The sequence below is a fragment of the Tarenaya hassleriana genome, unplaced genomic scaffold, assembly GCF_000463585.1.
Source record: "Tarenaya hassleriana unplaced genomic scaffold, ASM46358v1 Cleome14, whole genome shotgun sequence".
Lineage (NCBI taxonomy): Eukaryota > Viridiplantae > Streptophyta > Magnoliopsida > Brassicales > Cleomaceae > Tarenaya > Tarenaya hassleriana.
Window position 1 is genome coordinate 1,217,717 of NW_010964598.1, and position 14,740 is coordinate 1,232,456.

The following is a 14,740-nucleotide window of genomic DNA, read 5'->3' on the forward strand; positions in this document are numbered from 1 at the left end:
ATGAATTGCAAGTAAAGGAATCTCAACTCAACGTCTAGTACAACGCTAGATCTTGAGTTCAATGAGTTAAATCCTTTACTATGTGATTGTAGATGCTTCACGACAACACATCCCGAGGTAAGCATCTAGGTTATGCAATGTAAAGAGGATGTTTTACTTAATGAGTCCTTTGACAAAGTGCTTAGTTGCAGGGCACGATATCATAAAGGATTCACCTATACAAGCATGAAGTGAGGCCGCTTCAAGATGTTGGTGGCTTAACATCCATGTGCTTGTGAATGGATATGGACACATGACCATTATAGTGTCAAGGATTGCAGAAAAACTTGTATCGACTTTGTGTGTGTTTTGTACTCAGTAGCTCAACTAGGATTACTAGGTTCAATCGTTTCGACACCTATGTAATTCGAGTTTATTGTTGTACATTACACTAAATGGAAGTTCAATCGAAAGATACTTTTATTTATGCACAAAGTTGTGAGGATGACGGATTGTCGCTTGGTTTCCATAGACAATCTACTCTAAAATGGTGGAGGATTGTTAGTTATTTTAGAGTAGATTGGTGGACTTTAAAATCTCTCAAAGGATTCTTGTTTCACGTGTATTACAAGTGTGGTGGATGAGTAAAATGCTTGTAAAAGACGTGTCGTGAATTGGTTAAGTGTTAAGGATTAGTCGGAAGATATTGAAGGTGGCTCGTTTGGCTCGTTTTTTCCGATAAAACAAAACTGGAAAAAATGAGCGACCGCTCAAAAAATGAGCGACCGCTCAGGAAAATGAGCGGGTAGCTCATTTTCTCTAATGAACAAAACTGGGGAAAATGAGCGATCGCTCGGAAAATGAGTGACCGCTTGGAAAATGAGCGACCGGTCAGGAAAATGAGCGGGTAGCTCATTTTCTCTGATGAACAAAACTGGAAAATGAGCGACCGCTCGAAAAATGAGCGACCCACCTGATTTTTCTGAGTTGTTCAAATGAACGAAAAATCGTGTCTGTTCGGAAAAAACTTCCCTATCCTTGCACCTTTTGACTTTTGGAGTGTTAAAAACATTCCTAGACGTCTGAACACATATGAGTATGAAATCTAATTGATTTTTGAGAGATTTGTGAGCCTTGTTGGTGAAGAAACTTGCTATTTCTTCTCCATCTTTTACTGTTCATCTTCTTTCTCGGGTTTTTCTGTTTCGGGCAACGTTTGAGGAGCAGATCAATCGTTGCTGGTCTTCTTTGTATCTCTAAACGTATTCTCGGGATTCTCCTTTGCTCGGTGGGGAGGGAATAACGTTTTAGGAAAGTGAAATCACGCCTAGAAGATTATATCCGGGTTCTTACGTTTTTATTTCGATTTCATTAATTTTGTTGTTCTTTCCCGCTATATTCATAGTTTTTCTAACATCTATTTGGAAGGATATTGCGAATATGTACTTATATATATAATTGTATACCTTGGGTTAAAATTGTAATGCTATCTCGCTTGAAAGTTTAATGGAAAATTAAAGTCAAAATTATGGTATTTCCAGTGAAATATTTAAAAGAAAATCGTCACCAGTGGAAAATTTTGGATCTTTGTGATAAATAAATTGTGCTATTTTATATTTCTGTGAAATTTCATATTAACGTGTGGCAGTTTACGTGAGAAAAAAAAAAGATAGTAAACTTTAAAAAATAAATTAAAATAGTGAATAAATATTTATATAGTTTTGGATGGATATGTTCATACTGTTGGCATCTACCGCGGACATTCTATACAATTTCATTTTTAATATATTTTTGGCGCTATACGAATCTATCTTTATTTATTAAAGAGGAGAATTGATTCTCATTCCAAATTCTCGCCTTGAATTTCAGTGCAAGATTTAAATTGAAATAATAATTTGGTTTTCTATTTTATTTATATGGTCTTAATACATTATACATTCTGAAATCACATATAAAATATGCATTAAATTGATTCGACTATGATCTAGATTAAGATATTTGTGATTTCAAATCTATATATCTAACATATTCAGGATTATAAAATAAATATTGATATATATCATATTTTTATATCAAACATATGTAGAATTAGATTGTTTTAAATATTAAATAGTTCTTTTTTTTTTCTCATGCATATATTTCTTAGATTGGATTTTGGATTGGTTTGTACTTTTCTTCACTTTTATATTAGTTTGTGATATTTGGAATTTTTCCTAGTTATCAACGCCACATCTTTATATTATATGCATCTTAATTATAAGCCCCCATCAACTTATATCTACACAAAATATATAAATTCTAATTTTCATCTACAATATTAAAAAACAATAACGAAATTTAAAACTCCTATAAATTTATGATAGTCGCGATATCTGGAAAACATATAACCATGTACAGGGTGACAATCTTCGATCTTACAAAAGCCAAAAGGGAAGCAACCCACAACAAGCTCAAGCTTTGCCTAAAAAAATAAAATAAAACAAAACAGAAATACAAAATAAAAGAAAAAACTAAAAACATAGTAAATATAAAAATAAAAAATAAAAAATAAAAAAGAGATGGCGAAAGAGCTTTAATAAATAGAAGAGGAGGTCCCCAACAATATACAACATCTCCTTTTTATACATTGATGTATACTTCCCCACATACCACCAAACCGTATAACCTAAAGTTTTGGTTCCATATTCTTAGCATGCTTTTTATTTTTATTTTTTGCACTTCCCTTATTCCTATTGATCATTAAAAAAAATGTGTATTTGAAAATTTGAAAATCATCATTCCCCCTTCCTGCACCCGATTAATACATATTCATTATAAGCTATGCTTTCCGTACATATCAAATCAGACACATTCATTGACATATTCTTGATAGGGTTGGCCATTTTATGAACGTATCTACAAAAACAAATATAGATATATTCTTACACAAAATAGTATTTCTCTTTATTTAGGAAGGTGGAAATAATATTATATAGTACTGGAAATATATTTATATTCCAAGCTATATATATATATATAGGAAAATCTATCTTATAATAATAAACAAATTTTGATTGATTGATTTTTTTAATTGTTGTATACATATGTGTATTTGAAATTATATATGTATATAGCTGAGATTTGTAGATACACAGAAGATAAACTGGCTCTGAGTGTGTTTACATGTGTGGGTACACAAAAACATAAATTGGATTAGGTTTGTTCAGCTCATCATTAGCCAAAAAGGTTTACCCTACCATAAAATCCTTGTGAAATATAACTTAGTGTGCGTCTATTATATGGATATTTTAGCATGTGTAATTATATACATATGCTATATATATATATATATACACACACACTATAATATAAGAATATCTAGAGCAATCTTATGGAATAAAAAATGTGCAAGACTTTAACAATAATATTCGCCTTTGAACAGTTATATTCTCTCCCTCTAATGATTCTTATTTCATTGTCCAAAGTATAAATAATTTAATAATAGTTTATATTCTATTTGTATAGACCATGCATCGTGAGTTCAAGGAAAACTGGGAAAAGGAGGCCTCATACCCTAATACTATCATTGTGAATTTTTAGTATGATACCGCAATTAATTTACATTTTTTGGTTAAGTAAAGCTTTAAAAATACTCATCCTGCTTAGCTCAACTGGTGAAACGGGGGTGCGAAGCACTTGTCCCGTCCCAAGTTCGAGCCCCAGGGTGGGGAGGGGAGCGAATATTTCAATTCACATGGCTTGTTTCCGGTACGGAGATTAGTCTGGGTTTCGGCCCAGGACGCTCCGTTATTAAAAAAAAAAAACTTTAAAAATGGCGACAGTGTCTTTTTCACAAAGGAATGCCTGCGTACTAGGCGGAACTTTAATTCTCTTACTTCTGTGTGTAAATCTTTAATTTCACGCATTAATTAACCAATTGTCTTTATATTTTTTATTCAGACAATATAAAAACCCAAAAAGAAGAAGAAGAAGAAGGAGAGAGAGAGAGAGAGAGAGAGAGGGCGCCGTCATCTGATATCTTAGAAAACGCATCGTATTCTCTTCCATTTTTGCATCGCATTCGTCTTTGAATTGAATCTCTCTCCGAAACCCTCTTTTGCAGAGAGAGAGAGAGAGAGAGAGAGAGAACGTTCAATTCGAAGAGAAATTAACCTTCAAGTATGAGTTGTTCATCGCATGAGGCCAGACACAACTGCGTTCAAGGCGATTCGGGTCTTGTCCTTACCACAGACCCAAAACCGCGTTTGCGTTGGACCGTCGAACTCCATGAGCGTTTTGTCGACGCAGTCACCCAACTCGGCGGCCCCGACAGTAAATTCCTCACTAGAATTTGTTTTTTTATAAATTCAAGCACAATTTCGTGTTTATTATTAGAATTATTGGATCGAATTAATCGAAAAGTGTGAATCTTTTTTTTTTCCTTCGCAGAGGCAACTCCAAAGACGATCATGAGAGTTATGGGCGTCAAGGGTCTCACTCTTTACCATCTTAAGAGCCATCTTCAGGTCTGAATACGAAGAAATATTGCTCATTTACACGATAACTATAGCTTTGCCTTTGTGCTTATATTTCATTTATATTAGGGTTTCTTTCAAAATCTCTGCCTTTAATACTCTCTTTTATTTCCTTTGTTTTTTAATTACGATATTAAAGGATAACAGTTTCTTTTTCAATCTCTGGGTTCAGAAATTCAGGCTCGGAAAGCAGCCGCATAAAGAATACAATGATCACTCCGCAAAGGATGGCTCGAGAGGTGAATTCTTTGAACTAGGGTTTTCTCCTATTTCATGTTACTGAACTTACATGCATGCATGCATACACATACATACCCATATATATATCCATGTGAAAGTCTGTATATATATTTTTTTCTTTAGTTTGTCAATTTTTCTGGGTGCAGCTTCGGCTTTGGGTCTTCAGCGGAACGCTGCTTCGTCCTCCGGCATGATGATGAGGCACGACATGAACGAGTATGTGATAGTATGTTCATCTCATTCCTTGATTTTTATTGTCGTTTTCTAAAATATTTTTGGTGCAACATATGTATATATATATATATACAGTATATGCTGCAGTTAATTAATACAAAAAACATATGTGTGTATATATATATATATATATATATATATATATATATGGATGTGTATATATACAGAGGTGTTAAACATATAGATAATTTTCTTAGTTTGTGAAACATTGTTATACTCTTGAATCTGCATGAGAAATCTCATAAAGGGTTTTTGTTATTGTGTGGAATAAAAACGCCGGTGTTGAAACTATAACATAAGCAGCAACTCACACATCGTTTGATGCAATATTAGGATGCAAATGGAAGTGCAGAGAAGGTTGTATGACCAATTAGAGGTACGTTCCCAATACAAAATATTGACTAATTACGTCAATTAATACCATATACTAAGTTGTATTTATCTCGTTTATTTTTCAGGTGCAACGACATCTTCAACTAAGGATTGAAGCACAAGGAAAGTACATGCAATCAATATTGGAGAAAGCTTGCCAAACGCTAGCCGGTGAGACCATGGCGGCTAGAGGAGAAGTATACAAGGAAGATTTGGCAGTTGCTTCACTAAGCTTCCCGCCTTTCCAAGACCTCAACAAATACGTAGACACCGATAAAATCGACCACCATTATTACAATATTTACTCGGGGAAGAAGAGACCGAACCCTTTTGGAAGCGATGCCGAAAAGAGCCTATTGATGTGGCCGGAAGATCATTTCAGGCTTCATGATCTCGGAGGCCCTCCGACGTCTTCTTCTTGTCGCCAGCTCGATGAACATCAGATTCAGATCCAGATGGCTTCACATGTTTCTGCAGATTTGGATTCTCCATCAGATATATACGATGGGACATCGTGGTTATCGATTGACGGATTGAGTATTAAGAAGTTTGAAGCAAGTGGTGGAAAAGCACTTGAAAGGCCGTCCGTCTCCTAGAAGATCACCATTGAGCCCTATGATGAACCCTAACGGTCGAATGCCACCACAAGTGATGGGCAACTCAACGTTTGGGTGAAATATCAGAATAAACTACTATATATGGAAAGGTAACGAGATACGCTATTCGTTTTTAGGTCGAGTTAATTCATGAGATCGTGAGCAAGAGATATATATATATATATATATATATATCGTTCATGAATTGTTTGGATTATAGAGGTATTGGAACGAGGGGCAAACTCTTGTGCGGTTGATTTTTTTTTTAGTTTTTGTTCGAGTTGTAACTTTACTCAATTGTTGTTGTTGTAATATTTTTTTATAATCAAGAAATTTATTGGGTCTTTGGCCCAATTATATCTATTAAAAAATCCAAAAAATGTGGGTTCTCAAGTGGAGACTCGAACCTGGGTTGAGAATTCTTTACCGGTTGAGCCAACCAAATCTTGGGTTTGTTATATCATTTTGTTATGTCTATAGAAATTCATTCCAATATTAACATATATAGATGCCGACACTATGTCGTAATCGCTGTATCCCCATGCGTACGTAAGTTTAACTGTTACGGTCAAATAATGTACATTTATTTATGGCTACAGATTGCTCAAATTTCAAGATAGTCACTAAGCTTTTCGAGGTTTTGCTTTCTTTCTTCTGCACGAGTTAGTTATATCTCGAGTTAGTTTGTACCTATAAGGGAATACATATATTCTCCTACGATTGTAATCCTCTAATTGTGATATTACCATTTCTGTAACCTTCCATAGACGTTAGGTTAACATCTTCCTCTTCTCATGCTCTGTATCTGTATATATAATGAAGTATAGAGAATGAATCATTTTGAGTCGCATATACACATTTCATAGTGTGGTTATATGGTATCAGAGCTTTGTGTGTAACCACAAATCAATCCTTCTTTTTTCCTCCAACCATGTCAACAGACACACAAGATCAACCTAGAGCCAATGCTCCAACGTTTGACAACACAGATCCACAAAAAACCCTCATTGCCTGCAATATGACAAACATCACCAAATTAATCGCAACCAATTATTTTACCTGGAGTGTCCAAGTCAAAGCGCTTCTGGAAGGACACAACTTGGACGCGTTCATCATCGATGACTCGGCAGTACCAGCTCCTCGTCTCATCAACGACGGCATCTCTAGTGACAACCCTGCATTCCAACCTTGGAAACAACAAGACAGATTACTTTTTAGTGCCCTCCTTGGCACACTATCGACAAATCTCCAGCCCTTGATTGCTCGTTCCACCTCTGTCAAAGAGGCCTGGAAAACTTTAGCCAACACATATGGCAAAGCTACAAGAGGTCATCTGCTGCAACTGAGAGAACAAGTGAAACGCAGCACCAAAGCAACACAAACCATCGATGAATACATCAGATTCATCTCGGCAAAAACAGAGGAACTGGCTCTCCTCAACAAACCAATGCCAGACCAAGATGCCCAGGTAACAACTACAGACCCCAGAATTCCAATTGGAAACCACATCAATCACAGGGTAACTACAAAGGGAGATGTCAGGCATGTTGAATACAAGGACACAGCGCCAAATATTGTCCTGAATACCGCATTATATCAGCTGGAAGGAAATCTGACAACACTACCACTGACCCGAGAAATCAGAATCCTCGTCCATGTCACACTGCATACAATGTTATGCAAAACAACACCTATGATAGCACCCCGTGGCTGCTCGATAGTGGTGCTTCACATCATATTACATCTGATTTGCAAAATCTCGCACTGCACAGTCCATATCAAGGACCTGATGATGTGATTATTGGTGACGGATCAGGTTTGGCTATCTCTCATAAAGGTTCCCTGTCTATCTCTCTACCAACACGTGCTTTATCATTGGACAATGTTCTTTGTGTACCTGCAATTCGCCAGAATCTGATATCAGTTCAGAAACTGTGCAAGACTAATGCTGTGTCAGTTGAATTTTTTCCTGAAATGTTTCAGGTGAAGGACCTGCGATCAGGGAAGTGTCTGCTGACAGGAAACACAAAGGCAGGGGTATATGAATGGCCTATCTCCTCCTCAAACCCCACCTCTGCTATTGCATTTTCCAGTATCAAATCTACAATGTCTGAATGGCACTCACGCCTTGGACATCCTTCTTTACCTATCCTCAAACATGTTGTTTCAAGCAATTCCTTACCACTATCTCGTTCCACTCTGTCGTCTCCTTGTGATTCCTGTCATTGCAATAAAAGCCATAAATTACCATTTGTTGTTTCCACCATTACATCATCCAGACCACTAGAATACATCTTTTCGGATGTGTGGACTTCTCCTCTCACATCCATTGATGGATTCAAATACTATATTATCTTCATTGATCACTTCAGTCGTTATACCTGGATATATCCCCTGAAACACAAATCTGACACACGAGAGACCTTCATCAGATTTAAAGCCTTGATCGAAACCAAACTCACAGCCAAAATAACCAACCTTTACACAGATAATGGTGGAGAATTCATAGCTCTCTCCTCTTTTCTTGCAGCAAATGGCATATCCCACTACACCACACCACCACATACCCCTGAACACAATGGCCTATCCGAAAGAAAGCACAGACATATTGTTGAGACAGGTCTGTCTCTTCTCAAACATGCTTCCATTCCCACAAAATACTGGTCCTATGCTTTTACAATAGCGGTATATTTGATCAACCGCCTACCGACCCCAACGCAAACCATGTCCTCACCCTTTGAAACCATCTTCCATATGTCTCCCAATTACTCCAAACTAAAGACATTCAGATGCCTATGCTATCCCTGGCTCAGACCTTACTCCTCAAACAAACTAGAACCAAGATCAGCCCCCTGTGTGTCTCTTGGTTACTCCAACACCCAGAGCGCACACTACTAAAAAACCTGCATATAGCGACGGAATTTGCGATAGAAATTTCCGTCGCACAGAAAATTGCGACGAAATATGACGATTTTACGACAGAACGTGGAAAAAAATTATCCGTCGCAAACAGTCGCAAAATTCGTCGCAATTTGCTACGGTTTGCGACGGATAATTGTGTCACAACAAAGAAATAGATGATTTGCGACGGAAAATAAAAATTGCGACGGATTGCGACAGAATATTCCGTCGCAATGTATTTGGTTTCGGTTTTCGACGAAATTTTTTGAATTTTGGCGCGTAAATAAATTTCATTTTGTGACGGATTGCGACGGAAAATTCCGTCGCAAAACGCAATATAAAACCACGAGTCGTCTTCTTCGTCAGATTCAAAGATTTTCGGAAAAAAATAAAAATCGCCAAATTTTTTCTAAATCTCTCCAAAGATCGCCAAATTTCTCCCATAAGGTAATATATATGTATTTATGTATATATATGTGTGTGTTTGATGTGTTTGTGTGTGTTTATGTATGTGTATGTGTGTGTAAGTGAATGTGTATATATATGTGTGAATGCGTATGTGTGTGTTTATATATGTGTGTAAGTGAATGTGTATGTATATGTGAATGTATATGTGTGTGTTTATATGTATGTGTATGTGTATATATATATATGTGAATGTGAATATGTATGTATGTATATGTGATTGTATGTGTATATGAATATGTGTATATGTGTGTGTTTATATGTATGTGTATGTGTTTGTGAAATGTGTATGTGTATGAATATTTATGTATGTGTATATATGTGTATATGTGTATATGTGTGAATGTGTATGTGTGTTTGTGTATATGAAAATATGTGTATATATATGTATGTATATGTATGTATATTTGTATGTATGTAATGTATGTGTATGAATGTATGTGTATGTGAAAATGTATATATGTATGTGTATATATAGTATATAATTTTTTTATATTTTTTTTTAAATTTTTTAAAACATTTGCGACGGAATGCGACGGAAAAAAATCCGTCACTTTCCGTCGCAAAACGCAGATTTTTTCCGTCGCAAAAATGCGACGGATTAACGGCCGTTATACATTTGCGACAGCGCTATACCGACGGAAATAAATCCGTCGCATTCCGTCGCAAATTCTTAATTGCGACGGATTTCCTTTATATTTGCGACGGATTTTTCCGTCGCTATATAACTATTTTCTTGTAGTGGCATATCTCTGCCTCGATCCTATAAAACCTCGTCTCTATATATCTCGACATGTAGTATTCCATGAGTCTGTTTTTCCCTTTGCTTCCCAACATACTCTGCCTATACCATCATCCTCCGACCAAACAGCTCAAACCTCTTTTTCGACCCAAACGGTCATTCCTTATACTCCACCTGCACCCCTGTCAGTAGCACTCCCTGAAGCAGAGACTTCCCCTGCCAACATGGAGGAAACATTCAGCTCAACACCTGATACGGAGCATCAGGATGATCAGTCTGAATCACCTCCTATCTCGCCTACTCCAGCGGTCACTGCAGAATCTCATATGCCTATGCAAGAGGCACCACAGACTCTCAACACAATAAATCAGAACATGCATCCAATGGTAACAAGGGCAAAGTCTAATATTTCAAAACCTAACCCGAAATTTGCAACTGTTGTTACAGATCAGTCATCTTCTACTCCAACAACAGTGGCTCAAGCACTTAAACAACCATGTTGGCGATCTGCAATGACAGAAGAATATAATGCACTGGTCAAGAATGACACATGGGAGCTTGTTCCATCAGATCAGGCAAGCAATATAGTGGGCTGCAAATGGGTCTACCGAATCAAATACAAGCAAGATGGAACAATAGACCGATACAAAGCCAGACTTGTTGCCAAAGGGTTTCTACAGCGACCAGGAATAGATTATCATGAATCGTTCAGCCCTGTGGTGAAGCCAGCAACAACTCGACTAGTGCTCAGCCTTGCGGTTACCAAGAACTGGCCAATCCATCAATTGGATGTCAACAACGCATTTTTACAAGGCAAATTGGCTGAACGTGTTTTTCATGCAGCAACCTCCTGGTTTTGTTGACAACTCCTACCCGTCTCATGTCTGCAAACTGAAGAAGGCAATCTATGGTTTGAAACAGGCACCGCGAACTTGGTACTCTGCTCTCCGATCTCATCTTCTGGAAAATGGATTTCTGAACTCCTTGGCAGATGCATCGCTATTCATATCTACAAAGGGGCACACTCAACTCCTGGTACTCATTTATGTGGATGATATACTTGTCACTGGCTCTTCCACCACTGAGATTGCAGAATTTATCAAGAAACTATCATCCACATTCTCTCTCAAAGATCTGGGAACATTGAGCTATTTTTTTGGAGTTGAAGCAGTCCGAACACCGCAGGGACTATTTCTCAGTCAGAAAAAATACATCTCTGACATTTTGCAGCGCACGTTGATGTATGAATCAAAGGCTGTCTCGACGCTGATGTCTTCAGCCTCCAAGTTATCACTGAACTTGGGAAGCCCTGTCTCCGAACCAATAGAATAAAGACAGATCATTGGCAGCCTGCAATATCTTTCTCTGACAAGACCAGACATTTCCTTTGCAGTCAACAAACTTGCACAGTTCATGCACCAGCCACTAGACGACCACTGGCAGGCTGCAAAACGTATTTTGCGTTATCTTGCTGGAACGATCAACAAAGGTATTTATTTCTCAGCAACCAACCCGATACATTTACATGCTTTCAGCGATGCAGACTGGGCTGGCGACAAAAATGATCTAAAATCAACAGGGGCTTACATTGTTTATCTCGACACTCATCCTATTTCCTGGTCATCAAAGAAACAACGGACAATCTCACGCTCGTTCACAGAAGCAGAGTATAGATCGGTTGCCAACACCTCTGCCGAAATTGGATGGTTAATGAACTTACTCTCTGAGCTCGGAATCAAGCTTCTATAACCACCAACCATCTTCTGTGACAACCTCGGTGCAACGTATTTAAGTGCAAATCCAGTGTTTCACTCAAGGATGAAACATCTTGCTTTAGACTATTTATTTGTCAGAGATCAGATTCAAGCAGGGAAACTGAAAGTGTCACATATCAGTGCAAAAGACCAGCTTGCCGATATCTTAACCAAACCACTATCTCGGCAGCCATTTCATTCACTCTGCAACAAGATTGGAATCACCGAAGGCGCTCCATCTTGAGGGGGCGTATAAGGGAATACATATATTCTCCTACGATTGTAATCTTCTAATTGTGATATTACCATTTCTGTAACCATCCATAGACGTTAGGTTAACATCTTCCTCTTCTCATGCTTCTGTATATATAATGAAGTATAGAGAATGAATCATTTTGAGTCGCATATACACATTTCATAGTGTGGTTATAGTACCATTGTTGCCTATTTTGGATTACGCACAAATTATGTGCATCGGGAAACTAAAAATTTTTAAAAAAAGGACGCAATTACAAAAAAAAAAAAAAGAAGGAAGAGCAAGTTGTGATGATAAAGATCCCATGAATAAAAAAAAAAAAAGGTAAAGAGTTTTATTAGGGTTTCGGGAAACCACATGCAAGCAACAAAAAAAGCTGGTAACGAATGGAATTTTTATTTTCTGAAAGTACAATCATTTGATTTTGTACGTTCCTCTGCATGAGAATGCAAAAACACACATATGTAACGTAAATGCGTTTATATGTATGTATATGTGTATGTGTACGTAGAGGTCGATATATAGCTCCAAAAATCCTTTTAGAAAGCAATAAAGATGGGAGGGGAAGAAGTTCCCATTAGAGAAACCGACACTGAGTATCAATCTTTTCATCCACGTTTTCTTTATCCTTTTATTCTTTTCTTCTTTTGTTCATATATACATATATATGACCGGTTTTTAAACAAATATATAACATACCCTTGGATACATATAAGTCGTGTGAATTGCATATAATTTAAAATATCCACATTGATTTGCTTCGATATGATATCGTGTAAATTCTAATATTCTCTTAGTACTCACGGAATATATATATATATATATATATATATTGTTAAACGTAAAATTATATATATATCATCTTAAAAATTCAATTCTCGGGATATAGCTCAACACTTTTGCACCATTTATACAGTTTTATTAACGGGCATTGAATAAATAGTTCCAAAGAACGTGTTTTCCTTACAAAAATTCTTCAACCAAGCCTATCGGAATAAAAGTATACCGTATTATCCTCCTCTTACATGTTCTACCAGAAAAAATTGTGTTGTAAAAATAGGACAAAGTATCAATAAAACTATACGAAAACAATGTATAAAATATTAAGAAAACAAGGGGATTTTATGAATGAATAAAACAATAGTTTTTTTGTAATTCGAAAATTTTGCAGCAGTTCATTTTCAATAAGAAAATATTTGACGACGAATACGTGACAGAAAATTTCCGACTCCTTGTTTCGTTGTCGATTCGTTGCAATTTCATCACCTATTTTGTGTTTTGTAGTGATTTACTTTCAACCGCGACCACATGTATATATTATCTCAACACAACTACGTGCCCAACAAGAGTTCATTCTCCACACACACGACCTTCTCTTCTCATGTAGAGGGAGGAAAAAATGGTGGAAAAACGTAGATTTGGTTTGTGGTAACACTTACAAAAATTGTTACAAAATTACATAATGAAATTAACTCAAAATTACCTTATAATCTAACTATATTTATTTGGAATGCATGACTCCATCCGTGTGCCCGTTCCACTAGGGTTCATAAATATTATTCATGAAATATTATGTTTTCAACGAAAATGTTAGAGAAATGTAAAAGGAGGAATATTCATAAACATGTCAAATTGAATTATATATATATATATATATGGTGCTTATTTTTTTGAAGGAGAAAACAAAATGGGTGAGAAATATGGAAATCAAAATAGAGAAAGAAAGAGAAGGGTGGGACAAAAGAAGCTTCGGGACCGTACTTTGTCAAGAGAACATTTAACATCAGTACCTCGAACAGACGACTGTCTCAAAATGAAATATAAAAATATCAAAAATCAAAAACAAAAAAGAAATGTAAATGAAAAATAAAATAAAATAAAAGAATAAAAAGAGGTAAGGGAAGAACAGAATCCAAAGTTGAGATTGCAATGAGGTGCCTACAAATGATTAGATTGCAAAAACAAAAAAGATAAATTCATGCATGGAAGAATGTGCATAGACCGTTACCCTTTATATATTACTTTAGATTTATAAAAATTACTTTAATTCGTTTAATGCTCATAGTAACTACCATATCATACTCGGAGAAAACTTTGCTTCTTTAATATAAAATTATAAAAATAAAGCCGCATGTGAAATGTGGAAAAAGGCATGCAGAATATATGCATATGGCCTGGTTAAAACTTGAATCTAATCAAATCTAGTCAGTGACTTGTAGAGAAATTTGATTTTAATGGAATATTCATAGCTCATGCATATATTAATTATAGTTGGGAAAACAAATTTTATTAGGACCGCCATTTTTACAATTTTTTTTATGAAGAAAAAAGGAAAAAGAATACGTACATAGAGAGAGGAGAGTCACAAAACAAAGGATGAGGAGAAGCTTCCTCGAGAAGTGCACACATGGGAGTGCGTTTATGCCCTCTCTCTCTCACACACACAGCTTTTTGTTTTTCTCAGCTTTCAGAGAGAAGATAAGAGGAGAGAGAGAGAGAAGAGAGAGAGAGAGAGAGAGAGAGAGCTTTTAACTTGCAGTGAAGACCAGATCTTCTCACTCTCTTTCTGTCTATCTCTCTGTACATAAAGTTGCTCAGTCTGCATGTTTATGTCCTTGTAAATGCATCTCTCTCTCTCTCTCTCTCTATATATATATATATATATATATATATATATATATATATAT

General features: G+C 36.2%; 1 protein-coding gene across 1 annotated transcript; it reads left to right on the top strand.

The window, feature by feature from the left end:
- The first annotated feature begins 3,957 nt into the window (after positions 1–3,957).
- Positions 3,958–6,281, top strand: LOC104808139 (myb family transcription factor APL-like). The gene is made up of 6 exons (XM_010533704.2): positions 3,958–4,290; positions 4,408–4,484; positions 4,666–4,732; positions 4,880–4,949; positions 5,301–5,343; positions 5,426–6,281. The coding sequence occupies exons 1-6, from the start codon at positions 4,140–4,142 to the stop codon at positions 5,933–5,935; spliced, it is 918 nt and encodes a 305-aa protein (XP_010532006.1). The 5' UTR covers positions 3,958–4,139; the 3' UTR covers positions 5,936–6,281.
- The last annotated feature ends 8,459 nt before the right edge of the window (positions 6,282–14,740 follow it).

Coding starts and splice junctions, on each gene's coding strand:
- LOC104808139 (XM_010533704.2), top strand. CDS start 4,140: ATGAGTTGTTCATCGCATGAGGCCAGACACAACTGCGTTCAAGGCGAT. Junction 4,485..4,665: donor ATCTTAAGAGCCATCTTCAG/GTCTGAATACGA, acceptor CTCTGGGTTCAG/AAATTCAGGCTCGGAAAGCA. Junction 4,950..5,300: donor ATGAGGCACGACATGAACGA/GTATGTGATAGT, acceptor ATGCAATATTAG/GATGCAAATGGAAGTGCAGA.